General features: G+C 42.3%; 1 protein-coding gene across 5 annotated transcripts; it reads right to left on the reverse strand.

Moving 5' to 3' along the window:
• Nucleotides 1-1189: 1189 nt before the first annotated feature.
• Nucleotides 1190-21865, reverse strand: baiap2l1a (BAR/IMD domain containing adaptor protein 2 like 1a). Of its 5 annotated transcripts, none has more exons than XM_084001896.1 (14): nucleotides 21644-21865; nucleotides 20247-20322; nucleotides 20050-20136; nucleotides 13198-13259; nucleotides 12177-12248; nucleotides 11896-12030; nucleotides 8665-8817; nucleotides 8435-8578; nucleotides 7877-7997; nucleotides 7524-7737; nucleotides 5300-5359; nucleotides 5072-5216; nucleotides 2777-2820; nucleotides 1190-2656 (listed from the first exon to the last, which is right to left on the reverse strand). In XM_084001896.1, exons 1-14 carry the CDS (start codon nucleotides 21692-21694, stop codon nucleotides 2584-2586), a joined length of 1437 nt encoding a protein of 478 aa, XP_083858022.1. In that variant the 5' UTR covers nucleotides 21695-21865; the 3' UTR covers nucleotides 1190-2583. The 5 variants fall into 5 exon arrangements, with proteins under 5 accessions (XP_083858022.1, XP_083858023.1, XP_083858021.1 ...); XM_084001897.1 differs by having other exon boundaries at nucleotides 2777-2817; nucleotides 5072-5213; nucleotides 7877-8000; nucleotides 21644-21864; XM_084001895.1 differs by having other exon boundaries at nucleotides 5072-5213; nucleotides 7877-8000; nucleotides 21644-21864.
• Between the last annotated feature and the right edge of the window lie 1246 nt (nucleotides 21866-23111).

Below are 23111 nucleotides of genomic sequence, written 5' to 3' on the forward strand. Positions count from 1 at the left end.
ACACATAATCGGCTTAAATGATGCATTAAAATGCCACTATATGTCACTATAATGTGTCCTGAATGTAGTTTTCAACTAGTTACACTGGAATAAAATCATTCTTTCTAGACCAGAAAACCCCATGTGTCATAGAAAATTAATGTTCTATTGAAATAACTATGTAACACCCATAAAACAAATCTGTATCTGCTGTTTTAATTGAAATCAATTAAATACTTTGCACACTGATATTGTGCATTGCCTAAGTGCCCACTTAAAATATTATATTATGTGTAAATAAATCAAGTTAAATCAGGCAGGAATAATCATAAACATTGGTTTCTGTTCATGGCCCAAGAGCCCACTTAAAATATTCCGATGTAAATGGAAATCTTTACGTCTAATATTAAGATGTAACAAACAACATGCACAAATAGCAAACTATTCTGTGTCAGGTTATGTTTGCAGGTAATAGTTATATCAATATTAATAGTGCATTGTAGTATCAAGTACAATTTTGCTCATAGGAATTTTTACTTGCAACAAACTTAGGCCTACTTTTACTTAAGTAAAGTATCTCAGCATTTCTTCCATTGCACTCATGTCATACAAGATATTGACCCTGGGGCTGCTTGAAAATTAAGTGGTAAAAAAACAAAACAAGTAAACTGAAATACATTTCTAGTAGAGAGAGAGATCAGAGACACCAACAGCTGGTGAGATAGGAGCAGTCCCATTAAACTCAATGGAAAATAAATAATCAACCCTCTGTGCTCCAGGGTCAACATGCACTTTTGGATTATAGACACATATTGGGGTCAAGTGTGCTGCCTGTGATGAATCGCAGTGCTGAAAGTGCTTGGTAAGCAATCGTGTTGCCAAGTTGCACTCTATAGTTGCGGCTTGTTAAATGTGAAATAAAAGGCTCAGATTGTGCAGTAAGTCTCCTGTTTTTTATTTTATTTTACGACAAGTTCTCTTTGGATCCTTAATGTGCCGAAAACAAACCAGACGTTCCTTAGTTATTCAGATTTGTTTCTCCAATAGTCTTTATCCCGTTTATTAAATGTTTGTATATAAGTTTGACATATATGATATTCAAATATGTTTCTAAAATCACAGAGAAAGTGAACACAGGTCATCATTTTCATCCCAATCATGTGAAGAAGTAACATGTATCATAACAGAAGAAAAAGCATTTGAACATGACTTTTACTTTACCTTGTTTTATTGAGAAAAGAAAGACTACATTGGTCAACACAGTGGCAAGGTAATGATGATTTCACTTACACACATGAGGGGGTCTATGAGGATCAATCAACTGTTTAATCAGTCAGTTCCTCATCATACATTTACATTCTGTAAAGCAAAATGGCAAAAATAAGAAAAGAAAAGCAATTTTCTTACAAAAACAGTTAATACTTAGATTTGAAACAATGACTCGCTCTATTCATACAATGAGAATACCAGTATACATGTTTATTTTGTATAAACAGAGTGTCGTGCACAGAATCGACATGAAACGACAGTGAAAGCGTGAGGAGTGAAAAATATTCCCTTCTTCAAAATGTCATTGCCCGTTTTTAAAACACATACCAGCAGTCAAATCAAAATCAGCTTGGGATCATGGGCACAGTGGCGATCATATTCAAAGGGGTGCCTTCACAGAATGGACTTCTGCACACATGTTGTTTTTTTAAATTTATTTAAATATCTCATACAAACTTAGTGTGTATAAATAGCCTTCTCATGTTAAACCGTGACATACTGTTTCGCCTTCACTCAAACAACAAACCCTTTCACCAACACGTCACTCTCCCTTCATTCTCACAACCTTTGTGTATCATAATGCCTCTTAAGAAAAGAAAGACAAACAAATAATTAGAATAAAAAAAATAAAAACAGAAATAACAATATATTGTTCGGCAAGTCAGGTAGACCATCTGGATCTTTTCATTCTGTATTAAAACACTGCAACGACTGCAGCACAAAGAGGCCAGGAAAGACCGTGTGACACTGTCAAAGCAGCTGGTTTGCATCTTAAAGGGAGAGTTCACCCCAAAATGAAGATTCAGGGTTTCATCTCCTTGTTAGCATGTCAGTAGAAACTCATTGGTATTCGTGGGACCAGCAGACATACGATAATCCCTAATAGCTTTATCTCATCACATCAATGTATTTACATTCAGTGATCACCTCTTCATGTATACTTTAGTATGTTAAATCAGTTGCTGGATCTACAAATGCAAGAGGGATTCATAGGAAACACCTTTTTTTGATTCCAACTTTTAATACCTTGGTGATCAGACATGGACTCTATCTTTATTTTGGGATGAATTATTACTTTAACACAAAATAGTTTCTTCAAACTACAAAACTTCCAGCTTCTCAGCGTGTCGATGATGTTTCCCTGTTTGTGGCAAATGTACAAAAACACACAGGAAACAATGGGTTCCTTTTAATAGAGCAGACTAGTACTGACAGAGACTGGCAGGCAGGCAGGTGAGATGTCAGGTCGGGGGTGGTAGTCAGTGTGTCGCCGGGGTCCCAAGTCACATGATTCCCCTGAAGGCATGAGAGCGGTGGCGATCCTTATCTTGTGTGTTAGACGTTCGGCGCCGATCTGTCATTCGTGACTGTCGGCCTCAGCTTCACCGTGGCAAACGGATTCACTCCTCTACGGGGAAGAAAATGGGGGGAAACAATCGCGATGACATAAGTCCTTCAAAGTCCTCCTTAAAGGTGGAATTGCAAACACACATCTGTGAGTTTTTGTTAGTCGTGTTAGGTCACTCACCCCAGAAAGAGAGCCTTTGCAGTCCCATTGCCTAAAGAAACCTGTTGTCAAAAAAACAAACAAACACAGAAGAAAAGACCCTTCAAGATCCAGTGGACAAAGAGACATAACGCACAACGTTCATCATCACCGCCACCACATTCGCCACAGATCCACACCCTCCCTCCAGCTGAGAAGAAAGTCAGTGTTGTCAGACGGGTTTGTTAAGATTTCTCATCAACAGTCGTCCCCTCTCCCTCCTTCTGAAATCGGCGCAGACGAGATTTAACACGCACTTAAGCTACACGTTAACCTCAGACCTCGCCGAGTCTGGAATCTAGACAATCGAGAAAGGCTGCATGGCGAAAGACACGCTCCTCTTCTCCTCTCACCTGGGGACGGCGATAACCTCATCGCCTCCACAGAGCCAAGTGAGCGTGGGGCCGATAAATCTGGTATAATAAATACTGTACCTGAGCTATTTGCCCCGGGTGCCGCTGTAGCACATATTTGCTTACAAAATGCAGTAAAGAAGGTTTATAGAGGAGCAGTAGCCGGTAATAAATGTGTCAGAGGAACTATTGCCAATCTAGAAGTTTGTACTCTATACCAGATAAGAACAGGAATTTAAACTACGATTTTATGGATTGATTTTATTGAGTGTGCACGTCATAGGGAGACAATCTTAATTTGTTTATTCTAGTTTTCAGATGCAAATCTTTATAATTTTCCTCATTATCAAGCTGATAGGAAAGACCATCATTGCATTAATTGTTGTCAGAAGATAAACATCACCAAGTGTAGCAGCATTACCCTCCTCTTCCATTAGAGAGCTGAAGACGTCTGGAAGTGGCCAAAGCTCGGCTTTGGAGACTTTTTATTCCCTGAACTCAACCTTTCAGGAAGCACCTCCATTGGGTAGTTTAACATTCCTCATTTAGGAAAACATTCCAAACACAACAGCATTTCAACTTTTGTTGATTTTCTGGCTCAACAGTCAGGAATGCAAGAAGTTCAAGTCAATATGTAGATGTAATTGGGAAATAAACAGTATGATAAATGAGAAAAATAAATAAAATTAAAAATATCTTTAGGAGTAAGGAGAGGGCATTTGATTGCTGCCTGAGAGGCCCAACTCAGGAAACAAAGTCCCCACAGCATCGGTGACAAGGTCCACCTTTGCCCCACAGCCACAATAACAAACCTAAAGAGCACAGTCAGCCCTCTGAACAAACCAAAGGCAGGGCTTTGTTAAAGACGTTTTTAAAACGTGTGTTATTATAAAACTATGTGGATGGGGTTTTAAAAAAAGGAAACGTCCTCCTGTTGGGGAGGTGCATCCCTCACTGTGCCTTATTTCATGGTAAAACCCTGAGGCAGCAGACACAAAGGACACTGAGGACACACAGAGCAGGAGGATGGCGATGATGAGGGAGGAAGAAGTGCGCCTGGGCTTGTCTGCCGGCTGGACAGCTACTAGTTCATTCTCAATCAGCTAACACAGTGTAGGCACAAAATGAAATTGTGTCTGAACCCTCTTGTCCTTCATATAACACTCTGCTTCTCCTCTAATCTAATACCTCAACAAAGCCTGTAGAGAGCAATTTTCAGATGCCTCGTCTCATTCCTACGATTTACTTTATATCTGGACACAGTTACTAAAGGATGTATAGCATCGCACATCCTTGTGGGAAACAGTCGTCTTGATAAATAGAGCAGGTTTCCTCGAACTGATTAGAGGAATGAAGGCGTGTTCCTGGCTGTGCTCTGTCTACAAGGCGTGGAGGCAATGACTGTGCTGCAAAGAGACGTTGATAAGACACGTTTAGTCATTCTAATAGTTGGATAAGTGCGATGGCATTTAGTGGCGTGGCTGTGGCGCCTGTGATGAATTGGGTGATCAAGATATCCCACCAGGAAACATAAGACTTCTTCTAGAATACATGATGTAGCCTTTTTACATATCCAGCGGTTAAAGAACGGACGTGAGCAGACATTTGGAGTAAAATTCTGGCGACCCGGTGAATGTAAATCCAATATCCATTCTCCTTTTTGCTCAGTTTTTGGGTTCCACCGACTCCTCTAGCTAATTAACTGCTTAGTTTACTAGCGAATGGCTCAGTTTGTCTGTCTGTCTGTCGTTTGGTGCTACCTTTTCTTAGTGTGGCTTTGCCCTAAATTATAATGGAAGATTCTGTTTTCAAAACAACACAGTCGATAACGTGTTTTTGATTATTATTATTATTATATTATGCAAAGAAAGGGCGTACTGTTTTAAGGACTACAACAGAGGGCCCTGGGACGTTTAGTATTCACCTTGTTCTGTGGCGAGGGCGTCGATGGGGCCGCTTGGCGAGAGGGGGCGTTGTCGCTGTAGTCCGGTGGCGGCAGCAACACAGGCTCCTCCTCCTCCTGCAGACTGGCCACGCTCAGACTTCGCACCGGCGTGCCCAGATTGCTGCTAACACATAACACATGACGTAAAGGTCCAGCTGTTAAACAGATCATTGATTCGCTTCCGGATGTGTTGTAATGTTTTCTTACCTATTTGACATCAGTGGCTCAGAATAAGGTCTGCAGTAAGATGAGGGAAACCAGCCCCGCCTAGTAAGGAAAACAACCACATCATAATATCATAAAGCAATTTACTATAAACGGTCATATAAAATATTTATTGTTCATTGATTACTTGGATACCCATTAGTTGTTATCTTCCCAGAGTCCATGTAGCGCTCTTAGTAGCTAAAGAGAGCTATCGATTTTCTCATTTAACTCCTGGCAGAGAAAGAGAATTTGAGTATTTCCCTAAATAAACTAGTCCTTTTCAGACAATATTATCAAAAATATATAAATAAGTATATATCAAATATTATAAAAATCAATTCTACTACAAGGATGATTGCCAGTTTTTTACAATGATGAACTGCAGGACTTTCGGTATAAAAAAACTGAGTCAGACGTTTGTCATTCTGTGTGCACACAAGAGACTGCAAGGATATATATTGTGTGTTCAAATAGTTTGCTGCTACGGACAACAGACTTGTTTCAGATGTACATATAATCATGGACGGGCAGAAGTTGTTTCCAAGTCGTGTCTAGAGACAGACATGGCTTATCAGACCGATGGCAACTGGATTTGTTGCTAGGAAACAGAATGTAATGTGATTTATCCCAACATGTCCTCATCTTGACAAACACACACACACACACACACACACACACACACACACACACACACACACACACACACACACACACACACGTCTGAGCGAGGAGTTGAAGATGAAGGTAATAACAGGCAACATGGAGAATACTTCATGGATGTGTGCTGCTGAAACAAAGCTAACAGCTGCCATATATGTGTTTGTATCGGAGAATGATATGAAGCAGGGAGGAATTTGCTTAAGCAGCTAAGGTGATGTGCCATCATTGAGAGGAGACATCACATCGTTGAGGGAAATAAAAAAGAGCAGATGACTATTTTTTTTTGTGCACCTGGTTGTTTTTCATCTGTTGTTAGGCAGGGCGAGAGAGAGAGAGAGTGAGTGAGAGTGAGAGAGTGAGACACCATGTCGAACATACCAGACATACTCTGCTTCTAAGGATTGATGTATTAGCACAGTTAAATATTAACAAACACAAAGCTGGAAACAAGAAGTGCTCACTTGAGTTATGTGAAAAATGTGTGTGTGTCGGTGCTGCCGCATATTTGTTGGAATGAAAGTACATTTCCTCTTGTGGGTGTGCCAAAGGTTGCATTTAGATCGGGAAGAATTTCAAAATAAAGCTCCCCTTTCCACACTTCAAGTTTGTAAGACTTCAAACTCCCATATATTTATTAATAACCTTATGCTTAATCATTGTGCCTCACTAGGGGACGTTCATGGTTTTTATCTATCATTTTGGATGTGTGAATGCATACATTTTGGCAAAGTTGTGGGTTTACATGATAACATTTACCATTTTATATATATATATATATATTTTTTTTTTTGTATTATTATTTTTTTCCTGGTTAAAAATTCATCCAAATTAAATTGGTGTGGGTTGAATGAAAAGACCAAAACCAACAATAAGTTTGTGTCACAGTACTTTCAGACTTCTAGAGATCATCTGTACAAATTGGTTCCGACTGAAGACATAAATCTTAAAAAAAAAAAAAAAAATGTAGCTTAATCTTTTTTCTTCCATAAACAGTAGTGCGCTGCAGTCTTTCGTAAATATTACTCCAACATGGATAGTGAATTTCTTAGATTAATACACATTTGGTGTTCAATGACTTATTGTATTTACAGCAGCAGGGCTGTGTATATGGAATGGTATATGGGTGTGTTCATGTATGTAACAATAGTGATCTCTGTCTCAGAGGAATAAACTCTGTCAGAGGTTTGACTACCTAGACATCATTCCATGGTGAGTTTTTTTTTCATGACATTTGTTGGCAGTGAGAGAAGTTTAAAATCAGGAGACTTGTCCTGAGATTAATAAAGAGGTGGTAAAATATGATGAGCATCATGAGACAAAGAATCATCATATTTCCAGAAACGGAGGCGAGGTGTCCTTTTGCCATCAACCATATAGTCTGGCATTGGATCATCCTTAAAGAAAGGGCTCGCTCCACACATTATCATTCTGGTACAGCGACAGTGCCCTTGCGAAACAGACACTGCAGACAGAAGGGAAGGAGAAATATGCGGCCAATGGCAGGCTTACACCAACAGTCTATATATGAGTCAGTCCCTGAATATGAAACCAGTGAAAAACATACTGCTGTGTCTTCTCCAGCTCCCCGTACAGCCAGCCGTCCTTCTCCTCCTGGATGAGCAGGGTGATGACGTCGCCGTCGTCGAAGCTGAGGAGTGTGTGGTTGTTGCCCGCCGTGTGGGGGAAGATGGTCCTAACCCGGGGCTTCCTGCTCACATTGAGATTGGATGACTGGGACGCCGACCGGGACAGACTGACCTCTCCAAGGCTGCCCTGGTCTGGAGGAACGTCAGTGATGAGAACACAATATGCCCCATTTAGATAGCATCAAAGGAGGAAACCAACGATCTTACAAGACGGTGTGATGCCGTTTGTGAGGGACATGTCTGAGCATGTTTTCAGAGAAGCCATCCCTACCTGAATTGTGGTCTGAAGGGGGAGTGAAGGGAAACCTGGGCTCCGGGTCGAACATGTTGGCTAGCGGACTGGTATGTGCCTTCAGCGGCGGCGCTGGAGGAGGAGCTCCTGACTCCACGTTCTTCTGAGGAGATGGAGAGGAACGTGATTAGCAGATGCAATGTGAAATCATGACAACCCATTTTATCTGAACAGCCGGGGGTAAAGTCCGTATCATGCATCGGTTTTAAAATAGTCATTACCGTGTCCCCTCCCACGCAGCAATAAATAGCCACAGCCCCCAAAAAAGAAAACATTACGAGAGCAGTATTTCCCATGGCTGATAGCCAGATAATGATAACCAGCCACTTTACACACAACAGCCTCAATCTGACACAACACATATCAGCACCTTTGCAAGATAAAATACAAGCAACACTTCAGGGCCACAATTTGTTTTACTTGTATGATATTTGGAATGCTTTTATCCGAAGCATCTCACAGGATGATGAGTGTCATAGTGAGTGATGAAAAGTAAAAGATAAGAGAATGAAACCATTTCAGCATGAATGGGCTCACCCTGTTGTAACGTTCAACCAGCGGCGACTGTTTTGGCGTGGTGGCCATCTCCTCGATCATGGTCGTCACCGTTTCCGGCACCTTGGTGATGTCGCAGCACTTTTCCTGCCAGCTGGGGAGCTTCACGGCCAGCAGCTCTTTGGCCTGGGAACACCAGAGGGAGGACGGTGAAAACAATCCCTGAATGGGGGAGTCTGACTATGCAGGATTACCTCTCTGCCCATGCTTACTTTCTCATGGAAGCTGCTGACTTGATAGGAGAACATGCAGTGTTTGTCGGCCAGGAAACAGAAGCGTCTCTTCTCCTCCAGTAAGGCCTCTCTGCAGCCGTCGGCCATGAACTTCTGCATGTCCATCTGGCGTGACGAGATGCTTTCCACGTACTGCAGACAGGGGAGGACAGGAAGGAGGTCACGGAAAGGGTTTCATTACTCTTCAGTTTTCAAATGAGCAAATTTATGAGAGAGAGAATGTTACTATGTTATATGGAGAAGTCACCACACTGACAATGAAGAAAACAAAACAGAGAGTTTCGCTCAGTGCTTCATCAAAATTGTATAAATAGTGGAAAATAGCAACAATAAAAAAAGTAAATAGTAAATAAATGACAGAAAATGACAGAAATAAATGACAGAAAAATACAAAGAATAAGAAAAGAAATGGAAAGCATAGAATACATATTCATTACAGGAAAATAAAATACATTTAAAAAAATCCCCATTAATTAAATTGTTAAGTAAATTAAATTATTTTCGATTGCTCTTATTTTTTTTCCAATTTAATTACAATTACTTTTTTAAATATATTTTAGTTTCAATTTGATAGGACATTGTGCTGAAAGACACTCCTTCCCTATGAGAACAATTCTGCCTATAATGCAGTGCCAATGGACGGCTGGGCCTCCTATAAGACATACAAAACTCGTAAAAATGAGGCTCCTTCTCAGTCCACTCCTCCAACCTTTTATTCTCCTCTTACAGTATCGCTCTGATTTTCCCAGGTTGCCATGGTGAAGGTAAAGCTGTCTGTCTCTAAGGGCTCTGTCAAAGACCCTCCTCTACTGTCTGCTTTCTTCCTCTCTCCACGATAGCATGTCAGACTCACAATCAAGCCACTTGATTTCCCATTTCTGCAGCAAACAGCTGGGAAAGCAGAAAGAGAGGCCCGAGGTCTTCACTGGCAGTCGCTTGCTCATGATTTGGAGGTAGCTGTGTTAGCCTTTATAGTCCACAAGCGTCATCTCAATCACATAATGGAAAGAGACATTTCTGAGACAGGAGGGACCCCAGATAAGATGACCCGTTGTGTCCTTTAAAAGGTTCCTATCAAGTGCAACGATGAACTGGAGACTGATTCTGATGTTGACTTTTGATGTAAAGATTTCCTTTGACAATTCTTTCAAACCACGTCGACACATCAGCCGTCATCAAAGTGAGGACGCAGAAATAGTCAATAAATTAAATCAAGAAAAAGACGTTGAGCAATAAAAGACGTTATTGCTCAGGTCCTCCTTCGTCTCACCACATTGATTGATTAAAAAGCAAATCACTGTCTGAGGTGTTAAGAATGCTTGTTGAAGGATGATAGCAGGACGTAAACGCCTGACAATAGAGTGCAGTGCAAGAATGAGTCTTATAACCCATAAATGAGTTTGCATTTTTACACTTCTGGTTCCCTATTCTCCAAGTGCTTCAATGCCTGAAATAAGGTATGTGATCGAGTTTGTTAGGGTTAGTAAATAACCCTCTCGTTTCACAAATTTTTAAACATTTAAGTGTCAGATATAATATGCCACAATTACCTAAACAACAATGTATAGACTTATACGCTCTCAATCATCACTTAAGTGTTAGCAGTGTCTGTATCTATAGAGATCCTGCCCTCAAACAGCATTTGGAGCCCACGTGGGGGGTGTGGCCCCCAACCAATAACAAGGACGTGCAGCCCGCTCTCATCCTAAGGTCAAACGTCTTCTGTGAAAATCACAAAACATTCTGAGTGGGATGCTAACTTCTGGGCTTGGCCAACATAAATATGTCACTCTGCAGCTCTATGTGCTACAGTTACTTGGAAGCATGGACTTCAACAGAGACACTCAACGTCAACATGACAGACCTACTCAGGCAAAGGCAACATCAACACTGACTCCGACTAATCTTCAAGGCACTTGTATTAGCTCTACTGAGCTAGATGCTAATGGCAGAATGCTAACGTGCTCACCATAGGCGTATCTAGCCCATTTTTAAGAAATTGAGTCCCAGCAACCCTGAAAAATATTGCATGGATGAATGCAATATAAAAATAACAGTCATGTTAAATGCAAGTCAGTGTTACAAGTGACAAGCTTAAACATGATATATATTAATGAAATTACCCCACCGTGTCATGGTATGGTATGATCAACTTTCTCTCTCTCCCAGCTGCCCTGTTCACCCCCGTTATACCTAATTATCTTTTCATTTTAATACAATTTAATTTGTAGTGGCTTTTTTGGCTCAGCAAGTATTTTTTTCCAGTCACAGTGATTTCCCCAAAAGTCTGGTGTTCTTCATTCTCAAATGTGGGAATGATAGTCCAAAATAATATTAAAATATAAATTTTTTTGGTTTAAAAAATGTTTTTTGGGGGGGGATCATTGGGTGCTCGGCCCCCCTAAAGCTCTTTTCCTAGAGTCGCCCCTGGTGCTGGTGAAAAGCAGGTATGATTTAACTATGATCGCTATCTTAGATTAGCATGCCAGCATGCTAACATTTGCTAATTGAAAAACAAGCATGCTGTCACTGTAGGAACCGGTTTTGGATGTTGCTCTTCAGCTTCATACCAAACATCTTAACTGATTTTTTGTGGAAGGAGAATTTAGGAGAATTACATTTTTAATTTTGTAGCCCTGCATCCAACTAGTAACACTCAAAATACAAGTCGATCTGTAACCTCTGACTTATAATTACAAACTACATGTTGTGGCTTCCGGGAATCAACCACTGCATCAATAGCGTGGTCTGTGTGTCGGCATACGTGTGAGCATTCACTCGTGCATTTGTGCATATTTGGGTGTGTCCACCTTCAATAAGAACACGATCTTCCATCTGCAGCTGAATGCAGTGAGCCGAGGCCTACTGATCTCTGCATGTAAAAACAGAGAACCTGCAAACAGTTTTGATGTTTTTTCCCCTTGTCCTTTATTTCAAAAAGGGAATGTTTTAGTGTTTGAAAAAACAATCCCAATTGTCTGTCATCAATGAAACTCCTCAAACCTCCTCCTCTCTCCTTCACACTGGAATGCAATCATCATGACAAGTACCTCCGCCACATCTCTCCGCCCCGTCCCATAAATTGTGCATTTGTCATATTCCTTTCACGCGCATCAGTACGTAAGCATGCAACGGGAAAAGTCATGCAAAGTATCACAAACTCTCTGTTATGAAGGGGAGAAAAGACGGGGGGGTTGGTTTAATGCTCACCTCGTTCTCTTTGATCTCGTACTTGGATGAGTGCTTCCCCTGGCTTTTCCTCCGGAGCTTCTTCAGGTCTGTCTGAGAGCGCTCCAGGGAGTCCTGCTTCAGCTTGTGCTCTGACTGGTAGCGCTTGAAGGTGGCCTGCAAGAAGATGTTTGACCACAGAGCCATGCTTTCATTATTAATATTGCAAAGAAGGCGAAAATAATCCGGCAAATCTGAGCTCTGTGTTTCATGAAATATGTTTGTACTCTAAAGTCTATAAGTAATGGAAAGACGCCACTTACATTCATGTATTTCACATCCATCTCTGTCTTCTTCTCCAGCTCGATAATAATCTCTCTGTGGAACCTCTTGAACTGCAGAGGGCAAACACACGAGCACACCTCAACTTCATTGCGACACACCTCATGCTGCACGCACGCTGTTCTCAACACAGTGTACCGTTCAGTCACATGGCCCGATGCCGACGTTGCGATAAGGCTGGAGCGACCTGGCGGAATGCATGATAATGGCTTTCTGAGAGGATGAGATTCCACCCATCAGGGATGCCTTATCAGCCTGTTATGGTTAAAGATTAACAACAACTCCCTACTTGTAGGTACATTACGGTCAGTCCGGCGTAGGCACAAGCAGAAACCAGAGGCTGTTATTCCTTCACACAGAGTTTTCTCTGCTTATTTCCAAAGCTTTTCTTGACATCAGACTAAGTGTCTCTGTATTCACACTCACGACGCTTGACTTTAGTTTACTTCTTGTCAGTCGCAGGTATCCGATGCATTTCACCCCCAGGCGGCGGGGTCAGGAAAACTCTGTTGGCTTTGTCACTCTTGTCAAACATTCTTTCACCTTTTGTTACCATTACAAACTCTCTCAAATGAAAAGAATTAGCTCAAAAGGTTCAGAAAGGACTGTGTAGCAAAAGGCCAATCTCAATCTCCAATGTTGTTTGGAGATAAGCGTCGGTGGCCACGGGGCTAAGAATGACCATCTGTCACTCTTAGAGGTCAGACAGGTGACTTTTCAACACACTAAATTGTTTCAGTGACATAATTGCAACGCAGGGAAGACTTTGTCCCGTTTCATTCTTCATGCATTGTGTTGCTTTCATTCTTCAGCGGCAGGTTTGGTAGACTAGTGAGCGTTCACAGCAGCAGGACAGTGTATGTGGGATAGAATCGAAATAAACTAATGTGGGAGGAGTAAAGAACTGGGCTTTGGCTACAGGATATACTTGTTTGTAGGATCAATTCATAGTTGGCTCGGTCATTTTGTTGACACCACCACACAGACTTTAAGGGTACTCACATTCTCTTCCAGTTCATTGTAGACCTTCCTGTGGGCATCGGAGATCTCCACCAGAACCACACCTAGAAAGACGTCACAAACAACTTTTAGCATTTCGGAGATCTTAACTATTTTTATTTCCTTTTGTTGTCGAGTTAGAAAAGAAGAGTGATACCACCACAGGGACAATGACGCGTAACTCCTATAGTTTATCTTATAGTTTAAGCACAATGTGGTTATTTCTGGCACATTTTTAAAACTGATTAAATAAACAAGATATGATGTGTAAAATGAACGAGTGTTAAGTGTGCGCCGGCTGGTGTTTGGTTTCGTTACCTTGAGACAAAGCCATGCTAGCTTTCCCCCCCTGTTACCAGTCTTTGTGCTTCGCTAAGCTAACTAGCTAAGCCTAATATGTTGCTTATGGAGATGACAGTGGTATCAATCCTCTCATCTAACAGCTAGCAAGGAAGCGTATTCATCAAACCGAAGTATAAAGGAGGTAAATGACAGAGAGCATTTGGAAACCACCCGAAATATAACAAGATGTAGATTTAGCTAATTTATGAAAACTTTCAACAATAATCTCTTTCCAAATCTCCAACGCAGCCTGTTTTTCATCGGACCTCACATCCGTCTTTACAGCCCATATTTTACAGATGACTTATCTCCTTTCAATATTTGAACAGCTGTCAATAAGTAATCTCTATGAAACGTTCTGGTATTGTGCGGTCAAATACAGAACAGTCTCCATTCAGCGACAGGCTACAGCGCAGATAGAGCAGCGTATGACACGGGACAATGGGAGTGAGTCAATACTGTAAACAGAAGTGGACTATCATAGCTAAGCAGTTTATAGTGCTACCTCTGTCACAATGGGGTGAAATCTAGACTCAAGGTTTACTATAGGACACGGTGTTCTGGTGAAACCTGGAAAAAAAACGTATCTGGACATGTGATAGTGTCACCGGGAGAACAGGGAAAGTGAACAACCTGCAAGAGTTTTAACACCTTCAGAAGAAAGTAAAGAAAGCGCAGGTGTACGATTCACTTAATGATTTTTTTTCTCTAAAAGTTGCCCCTGTCAGCACACTCTCCCCAAACACACACTGGACCCAACACCTGACATTCCTCGGTGCACGCCTCCACTCGGGGCCAAACAAACATAATGAGCCACTGATACAGAGCTGTACTTCTGTGATCCAGCCCCGCCAGCGTCCAGCTACAACAACATTGCCCTCTGAAGGTCACCAGAACGTACTGGTAAATGCTGCCTTTGTGCTTCCACGGGGAGGGGTGGCGCTGGGCTCTGTTTGTACAGCACCCGACAAACGGACGGCGAGGGGTGGAAGGGGGGGCGGCTGAGAAAGGCCATGGGGGGAGGGGGGGTTCAAAGAGGCTGTTGTACACCTGCAGGTTTCACCTTTGGGGTTAACAAGGTGTGAACGCCTGTTGGAAGGAGGGTAAAGGCTATAGAATGTTATCACAACTTGGTTTGGACGGTGAATCACTAATGTGTCACATGAGAGGGAGGCCAAGTGCAAGATAACCGATGCTCGCTTTCTCTCCGTGGAAATCAGCTGCTAGAGCCGAGGTGTGAAAATTACCAGGACGGAAGAACAAAAAGACTTAAAGGAGTGACAGTTTTTAGCATTGGTCTCCTTTTCAAGCTTTTGATCTAATCTCCTGTCTATCTGTGGTGCAGGCGATTTGTTCTCTTTGGAGGATTTGAAGTATCAAGATAATCTAATCTCAAATACACAATACAGGGTGGATAAAAGATCCCACTGACTATCCACGATTCACTCATATTCTCATATAGCGTGCACTGATTCTGTAGCTTACAACTGGATGAACTTTGACCTTTTTAGCCAAAGCATTAGGAGCTGTAAGCCTGATTGAATTGAAGATAGACATCCTGGGGTTAAAACATTCATAATCCAACTGTGCTGTCGACTAAAGATCACAATGAGAACTGAAAAAGTGTTCAAAGAACACGCATTTATTTTGGTGTTAATTTAAGAACTAACAAATTAATACTTTGTATGGATTTGTTTGCGACCTGTATTTGTTGTACAAGGGTGCAGATAAGAAGCAGGGCAACGCCTTCGACATTCTCAGCGGGTGATGCCATCCATGAGCTGGGAGTGCCCTGCCTTGCCAACCGCTGCCTATTTGGCTTTAGATAAGAGAGCTGTACAATATAAGATGTTGTTAGCAGGTTAAACAGTAGCTGACCGGGAGGCTCGCCTTTATGGCACCACTTTACCTAACTGGCATCTGAGTGAGCTTGGAAATACGGCAACGGTGGTTGGTCATCGTCTCGTGAAACGTTTCCTTATGGCGACGCATCACTGGGCGTGTGTGTGTGTGTGTGTGTGTGTGTGTGTGTGGTGAAATGTGGCCCCCTCCTACGTGACTCAGGATCGGATAGTATCCTAATTACACACATTCCCGTGTTTAGACGTTGCCACAGCTGAGCTGCTCCCTTCATGTTGTCATAATGCCGTCACTGCGATCAATGCCAAATCCACACGGACAAAACAGGCAAAGCCCCCTCTACCGATGAAGATCATGTCATGTGATCGAAAGCTGAGGTGATAAGCTTTGTCAACGACAACTGCATGAACTCGAACCTGCAAACAGAAGGCAAGGCTGCACTGTTTAACTCCAAAAGTTGGCAACCCTTTTCAATATGATCGATTAATCTACCAAATCATTTTCTTTTTCAGTGAAATGCACTATCACCTCGTTTATAAAATGTCAATCACCTCAGACAAATTGATTCATTACGTGATTGGAGCACTTTGGACGGCACACTGCAGTCATTATGACCAATAAAAGATTATAAAAACTAATGATGTATTTATTTATTATTGTTGATTTGAGCATCTGCTGCCATTCAGTCTACTGTGTGCTCCAGATCAATAGCTGTGCCAGCTTCCTTCAAATAGAGCGATTACCTGCCGTCACACACGGCACATAACACAATTTATTACCAGAGCAAATAAAAGGGGCCGCAGCCTCGAGCATCAGCAATACATCTCAATTTAGTTCACACAACAACGTGAAGGCAAAGCCCAAATCACCTTCAAAGCTGCATCATGTGTGTGTTTTGTGTTCTTTACGGGAAGAGGAACGGTGATTTTCTCCAAATACTGGCTGAAATCTAGAATAACTGATTAACGACTACGGATGCAGCGTGAGGGAGGGGTCAAGAAGGATATTTTCATGAAAGGACCGACGTGTGACGGGTATTTAGATACTCCGACGTCATGGTTTATTGAGCTGTAAGTGGGTCTCCGGTCTCTTTGGAGGAAACTCCCAGATTACTGGGGAGCGTTTCGTTTAATGCCGGAAGCAGAAGGAAGTTGTTTGAGATCTGGGATCATTAGAGAGTCGTGGAGTGTGACGAAAGGAGTTATAACTGACTGAACAATGAGTGGACTTTTGAAAACAACCTCCACCCTCCTCTGTTTTATTTGCTTTCAACAGTCTGTGCCTGGTTGGGGAGAGCAATGTGTGTGTGTGTAACTGACCCGGATATTTTAGTGGTCCAGATGGTCATATGGTCTAGATAAGTGTCCTCAGCAACTGACCATTGTGTCAGGAGAGCAGAATACCACTTTTTAAAGGTTTTTAACACTTTAAACACCAGAAGAAATCCATTTTTCTGTCTATAAACTAAGTATGTGGCCGTTAGCTTATCTCGGCATATGGAAGTAGGAGGACGCAGCACGCTTGCCTCTGTCCAAGACACTCATTTTGAGAATGTCTTCGTTATCTGAGCAAATGAGGAGAAAGTTTTGATTTGATGCATCTCATCGATTAGGAGAAAAGCACTCTTATAACACGTTTAAACCCAAATGCCAAGGAGATCACTATTAAAGCAGACCTGTTCAAATGAGTTCACATATGAAGTGTATACGTGCAGTTCCTCTCTTTCAATTAAACACTCTTGCAAAATAGAAGGTGTTCTCAGACACAAACTATAACACAGGGAGACAAATGAAGGGATCTGCATCTTCACTGACCCAAGCTTCTGGTGATGCTGTGTCTGTAATAATGCAGGCAATGCTGTGTGTGGTGTCTCGAAAGCCCGATGTTTGAAACGTCACAAACTCTCATTAACCAAATCATCAACCCTCTCCTTCGGAATAAATAGCTCGTCTCAAAAGCCCAAACCTGTTCCAGAAGCTATCGGCAGGAAACACTCAGCGGTCTCCCCGCAATGAAGCCTCCTTCAGGAAGACAATCGCTCTGCTGACATTAGCATTTTTCTCCCGCTGACAGTCAACTTCAATATTTCAGAAAACAATTTGGACTTCAGCACGAAGAAAACGAAGAAAAGGTGGAAGGGGTGGGGACGGTGCTATTCTTTCTCCCGTAGCGTTTCCAGTCCCTCAATACCTGCTGCTTTCCAGAGTGGAATGGCAACTCCCCGTGGAGTCAGTCATGGCCTAATGCACAGGAAGTTTCTAATTGTACTCCCACTGCAAACTATGACTTTTAAATATACGGCACAGCTGCCATGGCACTGGATTATAGATGAATGACAACAAAAATACATCTATTTACTGATGTCAAGCTATAATCATGTGCAATTTCTCATGAGAAACTAGCTTTAAATTGGCACTTTTGTTGGTGGCCACCGGGGCCTCAACAATGAACTGCATATTGAACAATGTTCAATTATTTTTACTTTTGTGAAAAATGTCAAATGAATATGAATTATGAGCGTATTGAAATGTATAGCTTCAACTTTTAATATGTAAAAGTAAAAGTGTATCGTTTCGTCTTTGCAAAGTTGCATAGTACTTTTTTAAGGTAGATTTTTTTCACTTTTAAAATTCTCAAATATTTGGGTAGGCTGGTGGTAGAAGAGGATCACAGACAATGTGATTATTAAGGACATGGAAAAACATCTCATCTAAGTGTTATCAAGACAGTTGCTTTTATCAAGTATAGCTCATAAACAGTATAGTCTCTAGAATGTTAAGCTCTCATGTAGCAAATCTGGGCTTTTGATCATTTTTAACTGTGTCGAATTCTTTCTTGTATTTAACTTTCTTGGTGCAAATGTTTACTGTCACTAGTACACTTTCACCTCCATTTCAGCATCAATTTAAAGATGTGGACGAACTGGAGCCACTCCCCAGAAAAGGAGCAGGACGAAGTAAAAGCCTCAGGTGGCTTTAACCTGCCGACCACAGTGACGCAAGTGCTCTTAAACCATACCATTCACCGAGGGAGGGCAAAAACAACAAGCCATCACTCATTCCTGCAGGTGTCTGCAGCCGAGGTCCGCTCATAAACACACAGTGAGGTATTTGGTCTGTCATTCATGACAGCGGCGCAGTTTAAAAGAAATGATGATCCATGAATGATTAAAAATTCACTCCAAGCAACGCTAAATCCCGTAGAAGCATTAGGAGGGAGAAAGTCTGTGCATTTTGACACGTCTATCAATATTTAACTCTGTCTTATGTCTTTTGTTTTATTCCATACAGCATAAATAAGAAAGGAAGCGGATGTCTGTCTAGTTCTGTGAGTTTGAGCCTCCACAGTCAGACAGTAAAGCCCGGCGGTGGGTTTTTGGTGAGGCAGATGGAGGATCAGGGGAAGACGGACTCCTCTGCCCGTCTTCTGTTTGCTCAGCGTGTTTGCAGCTCCGCTCACAGCAACGTGTGAGAGAACTCACCCTCGTCTCCCCGTCGTCCATTCCAGGCATTCAAGGAACGATCGCCAAGCTGCCAAGACTGAACGCCCTTTAATGAGGAGTCTTTTTCATTTTTAAATGGATTTCTTAATGATCGTGGCCAGTCTCTATAAATAGACCCTTTTACTTAACCAACATCATCAGTTGTTCTTTAAAGTTTCATTCTTTTCCTAAACTTTCCACGTGTTGAGATGTAAAGATGGCGGAGCACCAGAGTGACATGTGTGTGTGTGAAGCCGTTCCACCTCGCCGTTTTTGGTATGCAGTGAAAATGTGGAGCGTCAAGGTATGATTTAATGAAGCGATGATGTACTGGCATTGTTACCTGGCGGGCGTGGCCCAACGCGCTTGACCAAGCGTTGCCTTTACTGTCCGTATCATAATGGGTAATAACAAAGACGTTTTCAGACTCTCACACTCCGCTGATGTTCAGCTGTGCTGCCCTTTTTTTTCTTTTTTTTTTACACACACGACTCATTTTGTCTCTTTCACACGTCGACAGCTGGAAAGTCACGTCACTTAGTCTGACATCTCATAAAACGTCCTTTATGAAGCGATGCGAATGCCAAAACTAAGTCAATACTTTTTAATAAGTAAGACCAAGAGCTACATGACAGAGCATTATTTATCCATTTCCTCCGCCCTACCCTGATTCGCTGCCTGTCTCATCGACCTGAAAATGATCCCCTGGATGAAATGGGCCAGCTCCAAATTTTAGATTATGTGGATATGAGTCACAGGACTGATGAAAAATAAAATCTGTACGAGCTGGATGGCAGCCCGAGTGAACGGACAGAGGAAGCACTTCAAGTCAGTTAGTTTGTGGTTTTACAGGGAGATATGACTTGTTTGGGACAATGACTTCTGGTTGTCACAGTGAGGTTGCCAGGTAACCTTCGGTATCCCCCTGTAAAACCAGTCTTTGTGCCAAGCTAAGCTACCTGGCTGCTACCTCTAGCGTCGTGTTTCCCGTACAGATAGGAATAAGTGATGTTGATCTCCTCAGCAAGAAAGTGCAGAAGCAAACTATTTCAACATCTCAACAGAAATAGGGTGATGAATCACTCCAGCTTCACCCACATCGATATCGAGAAGCCCGCCGTGAGATTTCACTCACTGTGGGCGGATTGAACCGGCGCTCGCTTGAAACTCACCGAGCTCTCTGGAGACCGGAGACATGATCGCGTTCTCCCCGACCTTTGACACGGCGTCAAAATAGGCCTTCCCGGCGAGGGTCATCGCTGCATGGGAGAGACAGACAAACGTCATCCAATGACTGGGAGATGCTGTTGACAATGAGGTACACTAGGGGGCCAATTCAAAGTTCATAGAGGTGCTTCTCATTGTTTACCTGTGACTGATTTCTCATAGTTCTTCCCGAGGTTGACCAGGTTCCTCAGGCCCGGGTTGAACTGCTCCATCACATTCTGAGACAAAGATCAGAGGTTGAAGGTGGTGGAGGAAAGCAACAAATCACAACTCGTTCACGTTCTCACAAAGATCACTTTTTATTATTTTTGTTTATTTCCAACAATAAAACTCATGAGGCTATTTCTGTGGGAGTGGGTGGAGGACGCATGAAAACAAGTCCACGTGTTTGTGTTCTATAAATATGACCCCGCCAGAACAATAAAACCTTCAATCTTTAACTCGACCCCCTCGCTGTCGCTTTACAACTCCCACAGAAGAGCGAAGTCCCTCACAAAGTCGCAGCTATTTGCAGCACCAACCTCATCACTCTCCCCCCCCTCCCACCCTTCTCTCTCTCTCTATTGAAATGCCCCAACAATCAAGTGCTGTTCACCTCCCTGTCTCTATTCCCCTGGCACGCCCTCCGTAGAACAATGAAGTGGCAGGTATGACTTTACATGAAAAACAAAAAAAAACACAGGGAACACAGAGGGAAACAGGTTCCTTGCTTTCTTTTTCACCGTCTCTCCCTCTCTCTCCCAGCAGAAACTGTGGCACACTGTTAACGCAGACTTTCTCTGTCTGTCTCTCTCTCAAACACACACACACACACACACACACACACACACACACACACACACAGGTCCACAAAACACACATTGTACTGCTAATCCAGCGGGGACGTTCGACTAAACAATCATATTTCATAAACCCTTAAATAACCAAGAAAATAAATAACCTTTTAACCTCCACTTAAACTTTCTTCTGTTGGTTTATGAAGACGTGTGGTCCTCACAGAGAGGTAAATACAGCCCCCCCCCCCCCCCCCCCCCCTACACACACACACACACACACACACACACACACACACACACACACACACACACACACACACACACTCACTCACCTGCTTATCACGTGAGACAGACTTGATTAGACAGCTCTAAACCCACTAATCAAGCTTAACCCCATGATCAACTGACGAGTGATCAAATCATCAGTCAACAGAGCACTTTGACTGATGGGTGAAACTTTTTTGTTCTCACTCATCATCACACGTCAGATACTGTAGTTTTCTGTCTGTTATGTATCTTTGAATAATAAAATCTTGATTTTTTTCTTTCCTGCTGTTAGACTTTACAAGCTCTACACGAATAGTTAGTTAGCAGCTACTAAGTGTCGTTAGTTACTGTGTGAGCCCCTTGTGGTAATCACGTTCCAATACAATAAAAGGACATTTATCGTTGATGTTTATGTGCCCATAAGAACAGCTGCTCCTCTAAACCTTCATCACAAACCATCTATGTTGATGACTGAGTTCTTTGCTGTCAGACTTACCTTGTATGTGCTTTCAGTGAGCTTGCTCACATCCTCTGGAGCCCGAGACATGATGGCAGCTTCTCAAACCCAAAAGACCAAAAAAGAAGAAAAAAACAATACAATCCAGGTGTCCACTCACTGAAGAATAAATCCCACAGCCGGTCCTGCAACTAGTCTGCACCCTGGCTGCGTGCACGCGGGCCAGAAAGACGCTCAGCCGCCGGCGGAGGACGCACTGACTGACTGACTGACGGACCGGGACAGCGGAGCGACTCTTCAGCCTCTGGCGAGGGAGGAGCGCGAGGGAGGTTGCCCGTGACGTCACGGTAGGTGTGACGCAACTTGTAGCGCTACTGTGGTGAAATAATAATGCTCATAAAAAAGGGATGAGGTGCTGTCACTCTGCGTGTCTCTTATACAAAGAGAAAGTCGTGACTCGTTTTGGCACTGTGTTCTGCTGTTAGAATGAAATGCTCCCGTTGGCCTCAAGAGGGCGCTGTCATACCAATGGAATGTGTGTTCAAGTAAAAGTATGCTACAATATGTAATATATATGGCAAGACATACAAAGTTAAACATATTTTAGGACTTAAAAAGCAACATTACTTATTATTTAATTATATACTCATAATATATTATTCATTCTGATGCAATAATAGGATCACTCCTTTGATATTGTACACCTTATCATCATAATACTGTTATGTATTAGTCATATGGGGACAATGTAAAGTACACGAACCCTAAAGATCTTATAGTACTTGACGAAAGGCTACTTTACATCACTGAGTTTGTGATAAAGTCACAGACGAAAGGGTCACATGTGGTGTTTCACACATGGAAAGCTGTTTTTGTGGTGATAACATGCATCAGGCTCGGCCAAACAAAGTCATGAGGTTTAGAAACTTGGTGAAAAGTCAATGTCATGGTCTGACTGTAAAACATGAGCGTCTGTGACCCGATGGAGGCGGTCCATCCCATCCAACCGACAAGTCATACAGGCCAAAGATTCCACGTCACAAGGTTCACCAATGCTTTGAATTTGTACACTTCTGGTCACCTAAGTGGGCGAGGTTCACCTCCACAGCCCGGCTGGGTGAAAGCAGATTGGGTTGTGTTTGTGGAAAAAAATAGGAATCACACACGTGGTCATTCCACCTGAACAGTTCCTTTATTCTTACCACAAAGGTGTGTTGGGAGAGGCAGGTGTGGTTCTTATTCACAACCACAGCTACTAATTAAACACACTATGGAAGAGATCATCCTTTGTTCGTAAATTAACTCAAATATGATAAAGACTAGTATGATCAAAACCACCAATAACCCAAATAACCCAAATGATCTCTAATGGCTCTTGTGCCTGGCATTTAGAGGAAGTGAGTAATAACTCCTAATAAAAGGTAATAAACAAAGGTATGGTGTTTAACCCAAAAGGTAAGGTTGCATACACACCATACCTTCATTAGTACCGCCTGCACAGCTGCTG

The sequence above is a fragment of the Eutrigla gurnardus genome (assembly GCF_963514095.1).
Source record: "Eutrigla gurnardus genome assembly, chromosome: 22".
Taxonomy (NCBI): Eukaryota; Metazoa; Chordata; class Actinopteri; order Perciformes; family Triglidae; genus Eutrigla; species Eutrigla gurnardus.